At 47.2% G+C, this 22,529-nt stretch overlaps 1 protein-coding gene across 1 annotated transcript in view; it reads right to left on the bottom strand.

Annotated features, from left to right (window-relative positions):
• The window catches only part of LOC148501220 (nudC domain-containing protein 1-like), a gene marked incomplete at its 5' end in the record, with an annotated part of 152,873 nt that overhangs the window by 64,250 nt on the left and 66,094 nt on the right, over nt 1-22,529 (bottom strand). The window contains 2 exons of the mRNA XM_088450789.1: nt 7,896-8,021; nt 13,905-14,049. Coding sequence (XP_088306915.1) covers nt 7,896-8,021; nt 13,905-14,049 — 271 coding nt within the window. The remainder of the gene's footprint in view (nt 1-7,895; nt 8,022-13,904; nt 14,050-22,529) is intronic.

The following is a 22,529-nucleotide window of genomic DNA, read 5'->3' as shown; positions in this document are numbered from 1 at the left end:
AGAAGGCGCGCACAAGCTGTAACGCAGAAGGCGCGCACAAGCTGTAACGCAGAAGGCGCGCACAAGCTGTAACGAAGAAGGCGCGCACAAGCTGTAACGCAGAAGGCGCGCACAAGCTGTAACGCAGAAGGCGCGCACAAGCTGTAACGCAGAAGGCGCGCACAAGCTGTAACGCAGAAGGCGCGCACAAGCTGTAACGCAGAAGGCGCGCACAAGCTGTAACGCAGAAGGCGCGCACAAGCTGTAACGCAGAAGGCGCGCACAAGCTGTAACGCAGAAGGCGCGCACAAGCTGTAACGCAGAAGGCGCGCACAAGCTGTAACGCAGAAGGCGGCACAAGCTGTAACGCAGAAGGCGCACACAAGCTGTAACGTAGAAGGCGCACACAAGCTGTAACGTAGAAGGCGGCACAAGCTGTAACGCAGAAGGCGCACACAAGCTGTAACGCAGAAGGCGCACACAAGCTGTAACGTAGAAGGCGCACACAAGCTGTAATGTAGAAGGCGGCACAAGCTGTACGCAGAAGGCGCACACAAGCTGTAACGTAGAAGGCGTGCACAAGCTGTAATGTAGAAGGCGGCACAAGCTGTAACGCAGAAGGTGCACAGAAGCTGTAATGTAGAAGGCGGCACAAGCTGTAACGCAGAAGGCGCACACATGCTGTAACGTAGAAGGCGCACACAAGCTGTAATGTAGAAGGCGGCACAAGCTGTAACGCAGAAGGCGCTGTAATGTAGAAGGCGCACACAAGCTGTAATGTAGAAGGCGCACACAAGCTGTAATGTAGAAGGCGCACACAAGCTGTAACGCAGAAGGCGCACACAAGCTGTAATGTAGAGGGCGCACACAAGCTGTAACGTAGGAGGCGCACACAAGCTGTAACGTAGAAGGCGCGCACAAGCTGTAACGTAGAAGGCGCACACAAGCTGTAATGTAGAAGGCGCACACAAGCTGTAATGTAGAAGGCGGCACAAGCTGTAACGCAGAAGGCGCACACATGCTGTAACGTAGAAGGCGCACACAAGCTGTAACGCAGAAGGCGGCACAAGCTGTAACGCAGAAGGCGCTGTAATGTAGAAGGCGCACACAAGCTGTAATGTAGAAGGCGCACACAAGCTGTAACGCAGAAGGCGCACACAAGCTGTAACGCAGAAGGCGCACACAAGCTGTAATGTAGAGGGCGCACACAAGCTGTAACGTAGGAGGCGCACACAAGCTGTAACGTAGAAGGCGCGCACAAGCTGTAACGAAGAAGGCGCGCACAAGCTGTAACGCAGAAGGCGCGCACAAGCTGTAACGCAGAAGGCGCGCACAAGCTGTAACGCAGAAGGCGCGCACAAGCTGTAACGCAGAAGGCGCGCACAAGCTGTAACGCAGAAGGCGCGCACAAGCTGTAACGTAGAAGGCGCGCACAAGCTGTAACGTAGAAGGCGCGCACAAGCTGTAACGTAGAAGGCGGCACAAGCTGTAACGTAGAAGGCGGCACAAGCTGTAACGCAGAAGGCGCGCACAAGCTGTAACGTAGAAGGCGCACACAAGCTGTAATGTAGAAGGCGGCACAAGCTGTAACGCAGAAGGCGCACACAAGCTGTAATGTAGAAGGCGCACACAAGCTGTAATGTAGAAGGCGGCACAAGCTGTAACGCAGAAGGCGCACACAAGCTGTAACGCAGAAGGCGCACACAAGCTGTAACGTAGAAGGCGCACACAAGCTGTAATGTAGAAGGCGGCACAAGCTGTAACGCAGAAGGCGCACACAAGCTGTAACGTAGAAGGCGCGCACAAGCTGTAATGTAGAAGGCGGCACAAGCTGTAACGCAGAAGGCGCACACAAGCTGTAACGTAGAAGGCGCACACAAGCTGTAATGTAGAAGGCGGCACAAGCTGTAACGCAGAAGGCGCACACAAGCTGTAACGTAGAAGGCGCACACAAGCTGTAATGTAGAAGGCGCACACAAGCTGTAAGGCAGAAGGCGCTGTAATGTAGAAGGCGCACACAAGCTGTAATGTAGAAGGCGCACACAAGCTGTAACGCAGAAGGCGCACACAAGCTGTAATGTAGAGGGCGCACAAGCTGTAACGTAGAAGGCGCACACAAGCTGTAACGTAGAAGGCGGCACAAGCTGTAACGCAGAAGGCGCACACAAGCTGTAACGCAGAAGGCGCACACAAGCTGTAACGCAGAAGGCGCACACAAGCTGTAACGTAGGAGGCGCACACAAGCTGTAACGTAGAAGGCGCGCACAAGCTGTAACGAAGAAGGCGCGCACAAGCTGTAACGCAGAAGGCGCGCACAAGCTGTAACGCAGAAGGCGCGCACAAGCTGTAACGCAGAAGGCGCGCACAAGCTGTAACGCAGAAGGCGCGCACAAGCTGTAACGCAGAAGGCGCGCACAAGCTGTAACGTAGAAGGCGCGCACAAGCTGTAACGTAGAAGGCGCGCACAAGCTGTAACGTAGAAGGCGGCACAAGCTGTAACGTAGAAGGCGGCACAAGCTGTAACGCAGAAGGCGCGCACAAGCTGTAACGTAGAAGGCGCACACAAGCTGTAATGTAGAAGGCGGCACAAGCTGTAACGCAGAAGGCGCACACAAGCTGTAATGTAGAAGGCGCACACAAGCTGTAATGTAGAAGGCGGCACAAGCTGTAACGCAGAAGGCGCACACAAGCTGTAACGCAGAAGGCGCACACAAGCTGTAACGTAGAAGGCGCACACAAGCTGTAATGTAGAAGGCGGCACAAGCTGTAACGCAGAAGGCGCACACAAGCTGTAACGTAGAAGGCGCGCACAAGCTGTAATGTAGAAGGCGGCACAAGCTGTAACGCAGAAGGCGCACACAAGCTGTAACGTAGAAGGCGCACACAAGCTGTAATGTAGAAGGCGGCACAAGCTGTAACGCAGAAGGCGCACACAAGCTGTAACGTAGAAGGCGCACACAAGCTGTAATGTAGAAGGCGCACACAAGCTGTAAGGCAGAAGGCGCTGTAATGTAGAAGGCGCACACAAGCTGTAATGTAGAAGGCGCACACAAGCTGTAACGCAGAAGGCGCACACAAGCTGTAATGTAGAGGGCGCACAAGCTGTAACGTAGAAGGCGCACACAAGCTGTAACGTAGAAGGCGGCACAAGCTGTAACGCAGAAGGCGCACACAAGCTGTAACGCAGAAGGCGCACACAAGCTGTAACGTAGAAGGCGCACACAAGCTGTAATGTAGAAGGCGGCACAAGCTGTACGCAGAAGGCGCACACAAGCTGTAACGTAGAAGGCGTGCACAAGCTGTAATGTAGAAGGCGGCACAAGCTGTAACGCAGAAGGTGCACAGAAGCTGTAACGTAGAAGGCGCACACAAGTTGTAATGTAGAAGGCGGCACAAGCTGTAACGCAGAAGGCGCTGTAATGTAGAAGGCGCACACAAGCTGTAATGTAGAAGGCGCACACAAGCTGTAACGCAGAAGGCGCACACAAGCTGTAACGCAGAAGGCGCACACAAGCTGTAATGTAGAGGGCGCACACAAGCTGTAACGTAGGAGGCGCACACAAGCTGTAACGTAGAAGGCGCGCACAAGCTGTAACGAAGAAGGCGCGCACAAGCTGTAACGCAGAAGGCGCGCACAAGCTGTAACGCAGAAGGCGCGCACAAGCTGTAACGCAGAAGGCGCGCACAAGCTGTAACGCAGAAGGCGCGCACAAGCTGTAACGTAGAAGGCGCGCACAAGCTGTAACGTAGAAGGCGGCACAAGCTGTAACGCAGAAGGCGCGCACAAGCTGTAACGTAGAAGGCGCACACAAGCTGTAATGTAGAAGGCGGCACAAGCTGTAACGCAGAAGGCGCACACAAGCTGTAATGTAGAAGGCGCACACAAGCTGTAATGTAGAAGGCGGCACAAGCTGTAACGCAGAAGGCGCACACAAGCTGTAACGCAGAAGGCGCACACAAGCTGTAACGTAGAAGGCGCACACAAGCTGTAATGTAGAAGGCGGCACAAGCTGTAACGCAGAAGGCGCACACAAGCTGTAACGTAGAAGGCGCGCACAAGCTGTAATGTAGAAGGCGGCACAAGCTGTAACGTAGAAGGCGCACACAAGCTGTAATGTAGAAGGCGGCACAAGCTGTACGCAGAAGGCGCACACAAGCTGTAACGTAGAAGGCGTTCACAAGCTGTAATGTAGAAGGCGGCACAAGCTGTAACGCAGAAGGTGCACAGAAGCTGTAACGTAGAAGGCGCGCACAAGCTGTAATGTAGAAGGCGGCACAAGCTGTAACGCAGAAGGCGCACACATGCTGTAACGTAGAAGGCGCACACAAGCTGTAATGTAGAAGGCGGCACAAGCTGTAACGCAGAAGGCGCTGTAATGTAGAAGGCGCACACAAGCTGTAATGTAGAAGGCGCACACAAGCTGTAATGTAGAAGGCGCACACAAGCTGTAACGCAGAAGGCGCACACAAGCTGTAATGTAGAGGGCGCACACAAGCTGTAACGTAGGAGGCGCACACAAGCTGTAACGTAGAAGGCGCGCACAAGCTGTAACGTAGAAGGCGCACACAAGCTGTAATGTAGAAGGCGGCACAAGCTGTAACGCAGAAGGCGGCACAAGCTGTAACGCAGAAGGCGCACACATGCTGTAACGTAGAAGGCGCACACAAGTTGTAATGTAGAAGGCGGCACAAGCTGTAACGCAGAAGGCGCTGTAATGTAGAAGGCGCACACAAGCTGTAATGTAGAAGGCGCACACAAGCTGTAACGCAGAAGGCGCACACAAGCTGTAACGCAGAAGGCGCACACAAGCTGTAATGTAGAGGGCGCACACAAGCTGTAACGTAGGAGGCGCACACAAGCTGTAACGTAGAAGGCGCGCACAAGCTGTAACGCAGAAGGCGCACACAAGCTGTAATGTAGAGGGCGCACACAAGCTGTAACGTAGGAGGCGCACACAAGCTGTAACGTAGAAGGCGCGCACAAGCTGTAACGTAGAAGGCGCACACAAGCTGTAATGTAGAAGGCGGCACAAGCTGTAACGCAGAAGGCGGCACAAGCTGTAACGCAGAAGGCGCACACATGCTGTAACGTAGAAGGCGCACACAAGTTGTAATGTAGAAGGCGGCACAAGCTGTAACGCAGAAGGCGCTGTAATGTAGAAGGCGCACACAAGCTGTAATGTAGAAGGCGCACACAAGCTGTAACGCAGAAGGCGCACACAAGCTGTAACGCAGAAGGCGCACACAAGCTGTAATGTAGAGGGCGCACACAAGCTGTAACGTAGGAGGCGCACACAAGCTGTAACGTAGAAGGCGCGCACAAGCTGTAACGAAGAAGGCGCGCACAAGCTGTAACGCAGAAGGCGCGCACAAGCTGTAACGCAGAAGGCGCGCACAAGCTGTAACGCAGAAGGCGCGCACAAGCTGTAACGCAGAAGGCGCGCACAAGCTGTAACGTAGAAGGCGGCACAAGCTGTAACGCAGAAGGCGCACACAAGCTGTAACGTAGAAGGCGCACACAAGCTGTAAAGTAGAAGGCGGCACAAGCTGTAACGCAGAAGGCGCACACAAGCTGTAATGTAGAAGGCGCACACAAGCTGTAATGTAGAAGGCGGCACAAGCTGTAACGCAGAAGGCGCACACAAGCTGTAACGCAGAAGGCGCACACAAGCTGTAACGTAGAAGGCGCACACAAGCTGTAATGTAGAAGGCGGCACAAGCTGTAACGCAGAAGGCGCACACAAGCTGTAACGTAGAAGGCGTGCACAAGCTGTAATGTAGAAGGCGGCACAAGCTGTAACGCAGAAGGCGCACACAAGCTGTAACGTAGAAGGCGCACACAAGCTGTAATGTAGAAGGCGGCACAAGCTGTAACGCAGAAGGCGCACACAAGCTGTAACGTAGAAGGCGCACACAAGCTGTAATGTAGAAGGCGGCACAAGCTGTAACGCAGAAGGCGCTGTAATGTAGAAGGCGCACACAAGCTGTAACGCAGAAGGCGCACACAAGCTGTAATGTAGAGGGCGCACACAAGCTGTAACGTAGGAGGCGCACACAAGCTGTAATGTAGAAGGCGCACACAAGCTGCCTGGGGCAGAGAATAAACCTCTCTCTTTCAGGTGGAAAAAAATGAAAACAGATAAATGGTTCAACCTTTATAAAAACTTTTTAGACGTGTTCCAGGCAGAGAACTACATACAAATTGTTCCCTTGGTGGGAACATCAGTCGCAGACCCTCCGATAATCAACCTTCCGACTACATCTATGGTCACGCAGAATGGGCGCACGTACTGAGGGGGTTATTTTTGCTGCGCACAGGATCGAAGAAGCAGGATTTGATATGCCCCGATACGCTTGACATTTTTGCCGCCACTCTTCCTACAAACGGTCCCTGACGGTCAATCACACTGCGGGGAAAAAAGGCGCTGCAAGAGATTACGGTATTTTTAGCGCTTGCGCAGTTGACAGATTATCGGTAAACATTGGTATTCTGTACATTTTTATTTATTACCAGTTATTTATATAGCGCACACATATTCCGCAGCGCTTTACAGAGAATATCTTACCATTCACATCTGTCCCTGCCCCAGTGGAGCTTACAATCTATATTCCCTACCACATGCTCGCAAACATACACACTATGGTCAATTTGTTGGGAGCCAATTAACCTACCAGTATATTTTTGGAGTGTGGGAGGAAACCGGAGCACCCGGAGGAAACCCACGCAAGCACAGGGAGAATATACAAACTCCACACAGTTAGGGCCGTAGTGGGAATCGAACCCATGACCTCAGTGCTGTGAGACAGTAACGCTAACCATTACACCATCTGTGCTGCATGAATCAGGCCCACCCTTAGTGACTTTGGACAAGTGGTGTGGTCTCCGTGTGCCTCAGGCGGCAAACACTAGCTCACCAACCAGTGCCCACGTGGTGACTGGTAAGATTCATGCAGCCCTCATGTGCCCCACTGACGGCCCAGGGTATGAGAGCGCTCTGGAGAACCGCAGAAAAAGAGAATTACTGTAATAACGTTAAAGTGTTCTTGGGCTTACTATCATACCAACGAGTTTGCTCTTTAACTACCCTCCAAGCCCTGCACAAGAAAAACTATCCATCCATAGCTTTCACTGATGAGATCTGACAAGATTGAAATAGGTGGTCTGCAAGCTAAATTGATGGTTCGGCCGTACCCTGAGAATGTTTCGGAGGCATGGCTATAGGACGAAAAGGAGCAATTTCCATATTTCTGTACAGAATTCCTAGAGCGGGGCTTAGGGGTCCATGTACTAAGCCTTGGCGCGAGATAAAGTACCAACCAACCAGCTCCTGTCACTTTACAGGCTGTGTTTGAAAAATGACAGGAGCTGATTGGTGGGTACTTTAATTCTCTCCAAAGCTTAGTACCCCTTAAGCATTCACTGGTTCCATGTGACAACACTGATTTATACAAGCTAGAGAATGGTACTGATTGTGGAGGATATATTGGCTTCTTTTAATCCTCTTCTTATAACAACACAGGTATATACTGGGAAATTACACTTGCATCAAAAATTAGATTTCTAGACTTTTTTTTAACCATATGGGGTTCATATTGTAAGTAACCTATATATAAAAGCTGAAATGTCTGAACCGTAATATTTCAGTAGATCATAAAATGCTCAGCTGGCTTGGTATAACCTTGTAATTCATTCTAAAAAATGAATTATCCTATATAATCACAACACTACCATACGTTTGTTTTCAGCTGAAGAGGCCTTGGACAAATAAATCTAAATTTTGTATTAATAAAGTTATTCATCTTAATAAAAGTTACGTGGCCACCAGACTATAAAAACAATTAATTTATCTGTCCCAGTAACATCCTAATATAATGCTGGGCTATACTGGTCACAAAACAGGGGTAACCCAACTTACCACATGGGTGGCCTTCAAGCTGTTACTATCAAATCTACAAAGCGTCGTGCTGTCTTCCAGGGAGATGTCGCACTCCTCCAGCTCCTGAGCGTTGCACGCCGGCTTCTCGCGATCTGGGTCCGGGTTCTGACAATACAAAAACCGCAATTCAAATTATTCCTTAGAGGGCTGGCAACATGGCTTACAGCGGTTATAGACCAACAAAGGCGGAAATTACGCAATCCGAAGCAACCAATCAGACCCCTGCCTTCATTAGACCGATTTGCTCTAGATCCAAAAACGCCAATGACTGATTTGTTGCTATGGGTGATTGCATTGTGAGCGCTGGAACCTATGTTAGCAACTTCACCTTTAGGGCAATAGTTAAAATAAAATGTCACTGAGCAACCTGTCTGCAGGAGCAATAGAGAACTTTACAGCCAGAATATTCAATCTCCTGCAATGCAGAGGACCTGTCACCATGAATTATCATCACCTGGGTCAACAGTATAGGGGAAAATAAAAACCCCAAGTAAACAAGCTGGTTATTTACTGTACAAATGTCTCCATTATTTTCCATTGATTTCGTTTTAATCTGCTTTCACCACTTCCTGCACAATGTCAGTGGCAAAAAACCACACATACAGTACAAGCAGTGAAAAATTGCAGAGCTCCTTTGCAGCAATTTCTAGCATCCTTGGACAATTTACAAAATGAAAGCACATTTTTGATTGGTTGCTATGGCCTACATCATCTTTTCAGCATAGTTACCTGGGCACAAGTATTTCGCTATCAATGGAACATTAACATAAAGAAAAACATTTGAGTTTTAAGAAGAGTAACAACAGCTGGGGCTTGCTAGCTGTTGTGGAACTACAAGTACCATCATACCCTGCCAGTCACCGACTCTGGGAGTTAGGTTACATCAGCTAGAGGTCCACAGATACCCTTTTCGTTTTGAAGGTGAAATAACTAAAATCATGCAGACTTTAGTAAAACTGTAACAGGAGGGTGCCATGTACGCAGGAGAGATTGGCAGAGGACATTTTGGAAAGCATGTACACAGGAGAGATTGGCAGAGGACATTTTGGAAAGCATGTATGCAGGAGAGATTGGCAGAGGACATTTTGGAAAGCATGTACACAGGAGAGATTGGCAGAGGACATTTTGGAAAGCATGTACACAGGAGAGATTGGCAGAGGACATTTTGGAAAGCATGTACGCAGGAGAGATTGGCAGAGGACATTTTGGAAAGCATGTACGCAGGAGAGATTGGCAGAGGACATTTTGGAAAGCATGTATGCAGGAGAGATTGGCAGAGGACATTTTGGAAAGCATGTATGCAGGAGAGATTGGCAGCGGACATTTTGGAAAGCATGTATACAGGAGAGATTGGCAGCGGACATTTTGGAGAGTATGTACACAGGAGAGATTGGCAGCGGACATTTTGGAGAGTATGTACACAGGAGAGATTGGCAGCGGAAATTTTGGAGTGTATGTACGTAGGAGAGAATGACAACGGACATTTTGGGTGTGACCTGAGCCGTTTTATTCACCTATGGATGGAAGCTCATATTGGAAATCCCAATTCGCTTTAGTTGCGGCGAGGTTGTGCGACTTTTAGTTCAAAAAGCAAATAGAGAAGTGCACAAAAAGTAGAGAAACCATCCTGGCAACTGAGATAGCAGGACCATACAGAAGACTGTTAGTGGCCATAAGGAAAAGACAGGAGGTTCTTAACCACTTGCCTGGCGTGGTCGCATCGTTTGCGACCATGCCAGGCAGTGCGTTAAACGGACATTTATTTATTTATTTATTAACAGTTTCTTATATAGCGCAGCATATTCCGTTGCGCTTTACAATTGGAAACATTGATAGAACAAAACAGGGTAATAACAGACAGACATAGAGGTAAGAGGGCCCTGCTTGCAAGCTTACAATCTATGGACATAGTCTCAAATGATTCAAACGGTCAGTGATGCACAGTGGGATAATCTTCCAAAAGCAGTGGGACCTCCCGGGCCCCTCTGTGTCCCTGCCGTGCTACCGATCACTGCTGATCGGTTACCGCGACAGGACCCCCCCTCTCTACAGAGAGGAGCAGCTGCCAGGGAATTGTACATTCTCCAGCCATCAGACCCCCATTGTGTAGATGGTGCTGCTCAGAGGAGCAGCAACTGGGGAAATTAAAGTTGTGATGTCGTGAACATCGATGGTCCGATATATCAATGACAGTTATACTAAAAATTGATGTTAATTTGATGCGTTTAAAAAGAACATTTTAATACGTTTTAAACAGATAGTGACCCAATTCAACCATATAATAAAAAAAAACGTCAATTTCTGACTGGTTTTTTTTGGAAAAAAAAAAATTGCCAGTTAAAAAGGTGTCAAATGGCTGTTTTTGCACTTTTTATTAATGGTGGAAAAATGAAACATGCAAACATTTTTGGGATACAGAAAAATGTCTGTAAAGTGATTTTTCTGTGTTTTAATACAAGCTTGTAAAAAAGTTGGGGAAAACGCTTTTCGCTCCCATTCGCAAAAGCCAAATTCTAAGCCCCTCTCACCATCAATAAAACAGTGCTACAAACCTGTCTCACATCATTTCCACCTTCACGTACCTATGTGTTTCTTAGCATAAATATCTCATTTGCATCAAATTTGTAACATTTATTTCAAGTTCCATAAAATACATACAATAATGAACAGATATAAAACTTATACTGGATATTTGTGCACAATGGGGGTCATTCAGACCCACTCGCGAGCGGCAGTACGCTCGCAAGTGGGTCGATGTTGCCCACTGCGCATGCGCACGACGGAGGGAGCTCCGTCGTGCGCATGCGCGAGACCAGATGAGCGAAGGACTTTCCTTCGCTCGGAGTGTCTCATCAAAGGGGGCGTGCTGTCGATGGTGAGTGACAGCACGCCCCCTCTGGTGGGCGTGCCGGGGGCGTGCCTGCCAGACGGAGCCGTTTCCATGGAAACGCCTACCGTCTGAAGCCGGCCCCACTGACATCACTAGTGATGTCAGTGGGAGTGATTTTGGCTCTGATAGAGCCAAAATCACTCCTGGCCTTGCGGTTGAGAAACCCAACCGCAGGCTTTTACTCGCAGTTCTGATGGTCGCGATGGTCAAGACCATCGCGACCATCATTTTGCACGCTCGTATATGCTGTGGGTGGTGACCCACAGCTATACGAGCGTCCAGGAGGACGCTCCATATTAATGGAGGTGGGCCCTGATTCAGAGCGTCCGGCTCTGACTCAGGGCCAATGTCCCTTGTGGGTCTTTGATTAAAAATCCCTCACCCTTTTAGGTGGTTGCGGTGGGCTAGCTCTCTATAGCTGTATGTCCTGGGCATATGGCACGGCACCACCGCAACACGCTTCGTGGGGAACCCAATCAGGGATTTAATGCACCAACAGGTAATCCAGTTCCAAGTATGCGGACCACATATTAGGAACTGGATTACCTGTTGGTGCATTAAACCCCTGATTGGGCTCCCCACGAAGCCTTTTGCGGTGGGTGCCGTGCCATATGCCTGGGACATACAGCTATAGAGAGATAGCCCACCGCAACCACCTAAAAGGGTGAGGGCTTTTTAATCAAAGACCCACAAGGAACATTTTGCACAAATATCCAGTATAAGTTTCATGTCTGTTAATTATTGTATGTATTTTATGAAACTTCAAATAAATGTGTTCCAAATTTGATGCATATGAGATATTTATGCTAAGAAACACATTGGTTTATATACTTTTTGGCATATATATGTTCATCGTCAAGTTCAAGTGCCTATATTCACACACTAACTCTGGTATGCATATGCAACTTTAGGGAGGGGTTGTGTTGCTAGCAAGGTGTATGACTGGCTGCTCGTGGTCCTGTTTATTGTGCAAACAGTGGTGTCACTATTTTTTCTACCTCCACATGCCAGCCCCATGTTATTTACACCCCCTCATACGTGTCCCACATCATTTACACCTCCACATACCTGTCCCACATCATTTACACCTCCACATGCCTGTCCCACATCATTTACACACTCCACATACCTGTCCCACATCACTTACACCTCTACATACCTGTCCCACATCACTTACACCTCCACATACCTGTCCCACATCACTTACACCTCCACATACCTGTCCCACATCACTTACACCTTCACATACCTGTCCCACATCATTTACACCTCACCATACCTGTCCCACATCATTTACACCTCACCATACCTATCCCCCATCATTTACACCTCCACATACCTGTCCCACATCCTTTGCACCTCCACATACCTGTCCTGCATCATTTACACCCCACCATACCTGTCCCACATCACTTACACCTCCACATACCTGTCCCACATCATTTACACCTCTACATACCTGTCCCACATCACTTAGACCTCCACATACCTGTCCCACATCACTTACACCTCCACATACCTGTCCCACATCATTTACACCTCCACATACCTGTCCCACATCATTTACACCTCACCATACCCGTCCCACATCATTTACACCTCCACATGCCTGTCCTACATCATTTATAACTCCACATACCTGTCCTACATCATTTACACCTCCACATACCTGTCCTACATCATTTACACCTCACCATACCTGCCCTACATCATTTACACCTCACCATACCTGTCCCCCATCATTTACACCTCACCATACCTGTCCCACATCATTTACACCTCACCATACCTGTCCCCCATCATTTACACCTCCACATACCTGTCTCACATCATTACACCTCCACATACCTGTCCCCCATTATTTACATTTCCACATACCTGTCCTACATCATTACACCTCCACATACCTGTCCCTATCATTTAACCCATTATTGAGCTTTTTAGAGAAATTCACCTGAAAACGGACGTCTTTATTGGACAAACTATGCTATTTAAACCCCAAGATTTTCCCTACTTTTTCACCTGCTCAGGGGCTTGCGCACAAACAAAATGTAAATTTCCTCAGAAAAGCAATGGGAGCTTGGAAATGAATTGCAACTGCAATTCGTGCTGTGAGAACAGCTCCTAGGACCCAACTCGCACCTTATTAGATCGACCCCTATAGAATCCTTCCCAGCAAAAGAAGTTCTATTATACCCCATGAAGGCTATTTATCCATTTTCTGTGGTGTACTTGCCCATTATTGTTCACTTTGATATAGACACCTATGTACTGTGGAGAGAGACATTTTGATCACTGAATTTAGCTCTAGTTTCTCCAGGAACTAGTAAATCATTGAGGCATGAGGCCCATTGTGCTTCCCACCCCAGTGATTCTGCTAGTTCCTACACAAGTCATACATTTCACAGTCATGAATAGTGATTTAGGGCCTGATTCAGACCCACTCGCGAGCGGCTGTCCGCTCGCAAGTGGGTCTATGTTCTGGACTGAGCATGCGCACGACGGAGGGAGCTCCGTCGTGCGCATGCGCCAGACGCGACGAGCAAAGGAAAGTCCTTCGCTCGTTGTGTCCGATCAAAGGGGGCGTGCTGTCAATGTTGATTGTGGTAGGCGTGCCGGGGGCGTGCCTCCCTGACGGGGGCGTTCCCACGGGAACGCCTCCCGTCAAAAGCCGGCCCACTGACATCACTAGTGATGTCAGTGGGAGTGATTTTGGCTCTGATAGAGCCAAAATCACTCCAGAGCTTGCGGTTGAAAACCTCAACCGCAGGCTCCGGCTTGCAATTTCGATGGTCGCGATGGTCTCGACCATCGCGGCCATCAAAATGCACGCTCGTATAGCCTGTGGGTGGTGACCCACAGCTATACGAGCGTCCAGAAGGACGCTCCATTTTCATGGAGGCCGGCCCTCATTCAGAGCGTGCGCTCTGCTCAGAGCGTACGGCTCTGAATGAGGGCCCTAGACCCCTCAGAACCATATCAGATACGGTCATTTTTTTTAATACAATTTGGAAAATGGACAATTGCTGCAATACAGCCCGTGCACTCATTGTAACACACATTCATCTACTGATTTTCCAAGCAGTGAATCTGCTTACCAAGCTTTCCGAGGTGAGATGCATCAGTTGATTGGCTATTGCGGAACTTTGTACAGGATCTGCAACGTATTCTCCTTGCTTATCACCAACAATTAATTCTGTCCACATACAGCCGGTGTCTCTTTTGTCCAATGTGACCTCTACACTGCAAGAAGAGACACAAATAAATAGTACAATATTTGGACTTTTACTGTAGGACACCCAGCATTTACCAACATTAGATTCAGGTGCAAATATTGTACTTAGAACATAAACCAAACACTGCGGCTTAGTGGTGACTTGACATGAATGAGCCCTTCTGAAGTGTAACGCTGGGTACACGCCTATATAATCTTCGGGCCGTTCTTTCGATTCCAACCCGTTCACGTGATATTGAGAGAGTATGTATACAACTTCCATCATGCTTTGTCGGGTGAAAACGGGTCGAAAGATCGCATCTTAGGTGCCACATCAGACTAAGGGCCTGATTCAGACCCACTCGCAAGCGGCTGTCCGCTCGCAAGTGGGTCGATGTTGTGCTCTGCGCATGACGGCGGGAGCTCCGTCGTGCGCATGCGCCAGACGCGACGAGCGAAGGACTTTCCTTCGCTCGTTGTGTCTGATCAAAGGGGACGTGCTGTCGATGTTGATTGACAGCACGCCCCCTTTGGTGGGCGTGCCGGGGGCGTGCCTCCCTGACGGGGGCGTTCCCACGGGAACGCCTCCCGTCAGAAGCCGGCCCACTGACATCACTAGTGATGTCAGTGGGAGTGATTTGGGCTCTGATAGAGCCAAAATCACTTCGGGGCTTGCGGTTGAAAACCTCAACCGCAGGCTCCGGCTCGCAGTTTCGATGGTCGCGATGGTCACGACCATCGCGGCCATCAAACTGCACGCTCGTATAGGCTGTGGGTGGTGACCCACAGCTATACGAGCGTCCAGGAGGACGCTCCATTTTTATGGAGCGTGGCCCTCATTCAGAGCGTGCGCTCTGCTCAGAGCGTACGGCTCTGAATGATGGGCCTAAAAGTAAAGTGTATAGGTACTTCTATAGGTCCGTTATTGCGATGCTTCCTGCCCTGATCTGCTGTGAGTGTAGCCTGAAATCGGGAGTGTTTGTATGGTGGTATATATCCAAATATGCCGAAATATTGAATAATTTTGGCATGACTGAGATAATGGAACCTTTGGTTTTTGATGGTTCAATGTACACAAACCTTGTCTAAGGCACAAATTATTAAAAATATTGTATAAAATTACCTTCAGGCTGTGTGTATAAGGTGTATATGAAACATAAATTAATTTCATGTATGTACACAAACTTTGCTTTAGCCACAAAATGATTGAAAATATTGTTTAAAATTACCTGCAGGCTGTGTGTATAAGGTGTATATAACACATAAATGCATTCTGTGTGTATATTGGGGTCCCATTCCCAAGATATTTCATTATGATATGCAAATATTCCAAAATACGGAATATTCAGTTATCCAAAATACCCCTGGTCCCAAGCATTTTGGATATGGGAGACTCAACCTGTACAACCTTATCTTTCCATATTTTGACTCAAAAGAAAAGGCATTGACTACTACACTAGTTTTATCATAGAATATGGTCTTAATTATTTCGCTGTTTCTGTACTTACATTTTATTGAAATTAAATAAAAGTTAAAGATTTTATTTTAACTCGTGCGCCACACAAAGACAACTCCTGTTGGTTCTCTGTTTGAATATAATCTTTCCATATTTTGGCAATATGGGAATCGAAGGTTTTTAATAGGTAGTATAGGTGTGTACACAAGGTATGTTCATGAACTTCACCATTGAAAAATCCTTAATTAGTAAACTCCTTCATCGATATTACAAGCTAATGGTCATTTAATTATTATTATTTATTTGTATAGTATTTGCAAATTAAAATCTATCCACTGATAGATCACAGAGGGTCCTATTAAAGCCAGCAAGAGCTGCCGTTAAAAAATACACGTTAAAAATTGGGCGGATTTCACGATCTGAGAATGATACATACGATTCCCAGCCACTTCCCACACAAGACAAATATTTAAATCAGAATGATGAAAAGTGGCGGATTACCGGGAAAAAAAAAAAAGCAAAAATTATAGAGCAACCTTCTTATATTCTAACAATACTTACTAATTGTGTGACATTAAATGGTTTTCGTTTTAACGCATTTTAGTTTTCGAAAACCTTGGTACATGTTCCCCTCAGAGCGGTACACACGACTATATCAGACTACTTTTCTCCATTTAAATTTTCTGAATGACTGATTAGAAAATTGAGGACGTGTGTGATGCTAATTCAACTAAGCAATTAGCTTGAAATATCGCTATAATCCAATTATTGTCTTCTCTAAGGGGGTACCAACAAATGAGTCCAGGCCATCTTTGGAGAATGAGCAATAATTTATCTCTTTTCACAGTTTCTTTGCTTTATTCTATGACATAGGAAAGGCGTGCAGGTATACATGAGACAATAGCCTCTAATTTCATTACTTTTCAGGAGGAAGGATAATGAGCTGTAAGAGTAGCAACAAACGTGTCCACGTCTGTACTTGAGGAATGGCGCTGAAAGCCACCGCCTAACTGTATTATAAAAGATGTAATGACGAGGCGACGAGGATCTGTACAGCAAGTTTACAGCTAGATTTTGAAACTAAAAAGGGGGGAACTACAGGTTTTCGCCCCAGTGCTGTCGTCCATCATTCATTCTAATCAACAAAACATGCATAAGGGACCAAATTAACGAGGGACGACCAACAGACTTATTCAAGCGTAAGAGCAAACTAACTACATGGGAGCGCCCCGTTACCACTTAGGAGACAGTGTTGCGTACAGGGTAGGACTGGCCCACAGGGGAACAGGGGAAATCCCCGGTGGGCCCCACTGCCTGTGGGCCCACCCCTCCTCTAGGTGTCAGATTCCAGACCTCAAATTATAGATTGTTACTCTATTAGATACTCAGTTACCAGGAACTCTGATCAGCATGGGGACTTGGTTCTCTTCTATAGAAACTACACCAAGATTTGCCCATTGGTTAGCCAAGCATCTGTGGTGGCTGGCCACACCCCCTCTGTTGGATGACCACACCCTTTAAGCATGGGCCCCTACCACTGTTTTCCCCGATGGGCCCTTTATGTCCCAGTCCGACACTGGTTGCGTATAACCAATAGTTGCGCACGCTCAGCCCGTTGCGATAAACATACAAAATCCATCCTGAAAGCCCATTACCCTCCTGCGGGATGAGGTCTGTTTTTTTTTTTTTTATCTCTGGCTCCTCCAATTTGGGATTATGGAATCAGCGAAATTTAAGTTCACCTCTTCAATATATAAAATGTAAAAAACAAAAACAAGAGTGCACTTACCCATGACAAATCGATCACTACTAACTAAAAATCTAATTCGCATTATGATTGTGTCTTTTAGCAAATGAAAAAAAAAATATTATAGTAAAACAAATGGGTGCAATGTAGATACAGCCACCTTAGGCGATATTCCTAGATGCCGAAGGTGATACGACAGTCTCAGCAACAATGCGCTTCACTTCCCACTTACGGTAATGCACTTACTGGGGGGAAAGTACACATTACCATTTATATAGGTTCCGTCTCCATGTTTTCATATGAGGTATATTGGCTGAATCCTATGTAGTTAATGCCCTTTTTTCAACACTTATTAGTCTTACACATCTATACTTTACACTGCACTGTCACTCTTTTTCCATTTTTCATGTGATGCCCTGGGGGGGGGGTCCTGGGCTGGTCCCGGACGTGAACCCCTTAGTGTTAGGGACTGCTAGTGACAGAGAAGCCGTGACGTGGCCTAGCAGCTTCCCATGTATTTGCAAATGCATGCAACCAATATCTCTGAATTTCTATGACCATATAGTCTTCATATATTGTTGCAAGTATTATTCAGTGTGCTGAGGAACAATAGGGGGTTAAACCCCCCTCCTTTTTCTACTTAGTATGACCCCTCCCTTTCATGCACCTGAATAGTACTGCTAGATTGATTAAGCAGCTGCCATTTTTATTTGGTAGTTAATGCTCTTATCTGTAGAGGTGATCGCTTCAATGTTGTCCTGAAACTTGTGCCCATGGAAATAATAACCGGTAGAAGTAGGGGAATAGTGCATCACCTTTGACAATTTTATTAAGTTTAGAAAATAAAGCACAGACACAAATATCCAAAAGACATATAATATACCCAGAAAATAAAAACTGGCTGCGTACCGGACAGGGATATTAAATGTTCCTGTAACAGGTGGTCTCAGATGACCCCCGGCTGGGTCCCTGAAATCTCACCTCTTTGGGCAGCTTATCATATCCCAGAACCACCCACATAATCTTCATAAGCCCAGCTAGCTCCCATCCATACAGTGCTGACATAAAGTTACACATGTTCTCTTATACACTGACCCCGGGCCAACACTGCTAAGTGACTGGATCATAGAGCTCACCAAGTACCTCTGCAATCTGTCTGGAGCCCACCAAGTACCTCTGCAATCTGTCTGGAGCTCACCAAGTACCTCTGCAATCTGTCTGGAGCTCACCAAGTACCTCTGCAATCTGTCTGGAGCTCACAAAGTACCTCTGCAATCTGTCTGGAGCGATATACAATATGTAGCACCTATACTTGTGTTTCACGCTCCTATTTCCCTATACAATGAAAGCAAGAAAGCAGGGCCCTTTGACCTCTGGGCCTGATTCAGAGCCGGACGCTATTTGCGCTCGCTCGTTCAGAAAAAGGGGCCGACTATTTAAATTGAGCGCTCGCTCTTTGCGGTCTGTTGACGCCTCTATGTCTGAGCGAGCGAGCGAACGAAACATGCGCTCGCTATTTTGTAAAGACGCCCCCTGGCCGCTCGCATCCTACGTCATCTCCGCTATTTATTAGATTAATCGAGTACATCGAAAGGCGTCTGAACTGCTCGCAGTGCTTGTGGTTGGATTTTCCTACCGCAATCATGCGAACAGTTCAGGCTAAGAGACAACCAAGTGACGTGGTCGATGACGCTGCTTTGTTAATTATGCACACCCTTAAAACGCCCGTTTTGACCGTTTGGCACGCCTGCATTCGGATCACCACTCCCCGTTTTCAAGCACCATCCCCTGTTACCACCCACAAAAGCCTCATCCTGTCACTCAAATTAGCAGGCACTCGCTATTCTGCGAGCGCTCGATTTCCGACTGCACTGACTGGTTGGCGCATACGTATTACGACCCATACGCATGCGCAGTTATGCGAACATCGCTCGGAGCGAACGAGCGGCCGCTTACGAGCGGCTCTGAATCAGGCCCTCTGTCTATTATTACAGGGTCTTTTTTTATTACCATTTTGTTTCCAACTGTAAAGCGCAATGGAATCTGCTGGCACTACATAAGTAATGTTTCATACACACGTAGCGATCAGCCAGCGATACGATATCGCTGGCTGATCGTCCTGCACCCTCCCTGGTGTGCTGGATTATCGATATCAAACATCCAGCACACCACCAAGTCACCGACGTCTATAGCAATCGCGGGTCCCTATAGTAACCTGCTCGATATTGCGCAAGTTGTTACCGGCACACACGGCCGATGGACGATAGAGCTATCATCCATACGTGGCCGTACATCGTTGGTCGATGGTGAGTTGGTAGGGACCTTTTAAATGACCGATTTGAGCGATAATGGTAAATCGCTCATTTATATCACTACATGTGTACGCACCATAACTGTTACTAAATAAATATAGTTGTTTCAGTATGATATTGTATGAAAAAGGACCGGACCCAGAAAAAATACATCAGAGTTATATCATTATACATCAGAGTTACATCATTATACGCCAGAGGTACATCATTATACGTCAGAGGTACATCATTATACGTCAGAGGTACATCATTATACGTCAGAGGTACATCATTATACGTCAGAGGTACATCATTATACCTCAGAGGTACATCATTATACCTCAGAGGTACATCATTATACCTCAGAGGTACATCATTATACCTCAGAGGTACATCATTATACATCAGAGGTACATCATTATACTTCAGAGGTATATCATTATACCTCAGAGGTATATCATTATACCTCAGAGGTATATCATTATACCTCAGAAGTATATATCATTATACATCAGAGGTATATCATTATACATCAGAGGTACATCATTATACATCAGAGGTATATAATTTTTTATTTGTATATCACCAGGTGAGACTACACTTCTAAATCACAGTGTCAGAGCACACCGGTTATGGAAAGGGAAAGTGAGTCATAATTAGTAATTATTTAAAAAAACACACATAGAAAGCTAAATATAGGGGCATATTAAACTAGCAGCGGGACTTACCACGGTCTTGTAGCTCTCGAGTTAAGTGCCGTGGGCTATACAATTACAGCCTCCAGGCTACACTTACCGTAGATTTCTGTTTGCAATCTCCTGGGGTTGGAACTGAAATACACATTCAGTGGGGCTTTCGGAGCAGTTATCTCATAGCTACGGGCACTTAACCTGGAATTTACGGATTACCGCGCTTTAGACGCAGGGCTTACCGCGCAAGGAAACAGGCTGCTAATTGAGGCGTTAAACCTGGAAGCTGCAGCCATGTAGTAAGTCCTGCGGCTGAATGAATGTGCTCCAAATATTTGTACACCAGCCGCACGTTAAGTCCTGTGACTAGTCGAATATGCCCCATATATTTGTACGCCAGTAACGCAATATGCTGGCACTATATAAGTAACTGTTACTACATAAATATGGTTATTTCATGTATGAAGGAGGGCAGGACCCAGGAGGAACGCATCAGAGGTATATCATGTTTATTTGTATATCCCTGCTTTATAAAGACTGTATAGGGTGGGGTAACCTGGAAGACCTCACTTCCCATTCATAGGGGCCTATGTATCAATGCTTGATGTGAGATAAAATTGTGAGATATAGATCACCAACCAATCAGCTCCTAGCTTACATTTTGCAGGCTGTGTTTAAGAAATGATAGTTTGGAGCCGATTCGTTGGCGATATATATTTCACAATTTTATCTCACATCAAGCTTTGATACATATGCCCCATAGTGTCAGAGCATCTTGGTTATGATGGGAGAAAGGGAGTCATAATTACCAATAAGGAGGAGCTAAGATTGTATTTTTATTTATATTGCGTTATCGGTATCACACATCCATGGACGCAATGGTCAGATTGCAATTGTACCACCTGTGCCAAATTCTAAGGACAGCCCCTGTTAAACATATTCATTTGGGTTTCCTGAAAGAATTCTGACCAATCCTAGGGCAATCTCAATGTTTAGCCATGCCAATCAATGCAAGCGGTAAGACTGCAAAAACGCCACCTTGCAACTTACAATACACGCATGGTACAGCGATAGGAAAGTCATTACAGACTTCTGCATAGTTATTTTGTGGATGCCCAACATCGTCACATATGTTAAAACTACATTACCCCCTATGTGGGAGAACATTAACGTTTCTCACCTTAAATTGCCTGCGGAGCGCAAGTGAGCAGGAGTTCCTATTACAGGGCGCTCTCTCCCCCTCCTAAGCCTCACACTCCCCTGTGAGTGCAGATTATAAGGACTCTACTCTCAATAGTTAATGTTTCTCTAAGGAAAGGCTCCAGGTATAATCAAGGTGATAGCTGCCCCATGTTTGTGACTGTGTGGATAATAATGCAGTCACCATTTTGTTGCCGTTCCTTATTTCACTACGCTATCGGCATCTAGGGCTGACACCGATTTGAAAGCAAAGTAAATATAATCAATTTCGCATGTAGTTCATTTAAAGCATGCCCTCCAAACCAGCCATCTCTCAGTTACTGAGGGAGCCCGTTCTGCAGCTATACCATACTCTCACTCCTGTTAGGAGAAAGGAGCTCATCTTACAGCAGACAGAGGGCCTTATTCAGACCCGGTCGCAAGCGATGAGCACTCGCAAGTGTTTAGGCCCTGCGCACACGCAGCGGCCGCACTGCGCGTGCGCAAGCCCCTGAGCGAGAGAGAAATTCTCTCGCTCCGGAGCTCACTACAAAAGGGACGGCTGTCGATGTTGATCGACAGCTTGCCCCCTTTTGTAGACATGGCGGGGGAGGGGGTGGTTTCACAAACGGAGGCGTTCCTTAAGGAACGCCTGCCGTTTTGTGGGCGGCCGCACTGACATCAGCAGTGATGTCAGTGGGGAGCTTCCTGCTCGATCAGAGCGGGAAGCTCCCTGGGGCTTGCAGTTGCCGAGGACCCAACCTTAGGGTCGCAAGCCCCGATGGTCGCGATGGTCTTGACCATCGAGACCATCAACCTGGTCGGTCGCTAAAGCGGTGGGTGGTAACCCACAGCTTAGCTAGCGACCAGGAGGCCGCACTTCAAAATACAAGCGGCCGCCCACATTCAGAACGAGCGCTAGCATTTTGCGAGCGCCTCTGAATGAGAGCCATAGAGTGACTGACAGCTTTGCAGGCTTTTTTTTTTGCAGAAAGGCACAATGTGGATTGGTTTATTCATGCACTCACAGGGAGAGGGGCAGTTGATGTCTTAGGGGCCTATCCATTAGCAGATGTTTTTCTGAACGCTGAAAGACAAAAGATATCTATTGAAAATTTTGGTGGCTTTGCTGAAAGATATCTGTCAT

This window comes from Taudactylus pleione, unplaced genomic scaffold, assembly GCF_031769625.1.
Source record: "Taudactylus pleione unplaced genomic scaffold, aTauple2 ptg000524l, whole genome shotgun sequence".
Classification (NCBI taxonomy): Eukaryota; Metazoa; Chordata; class Amphibia; order Anura; family Myobatrachidae; genus Taudactylus; species Taudactylus pleione.
Note: the sequence above shows the minus strand (reverse complement) of the source record. Positions and strands in the feature narration are given on the sequence as shown.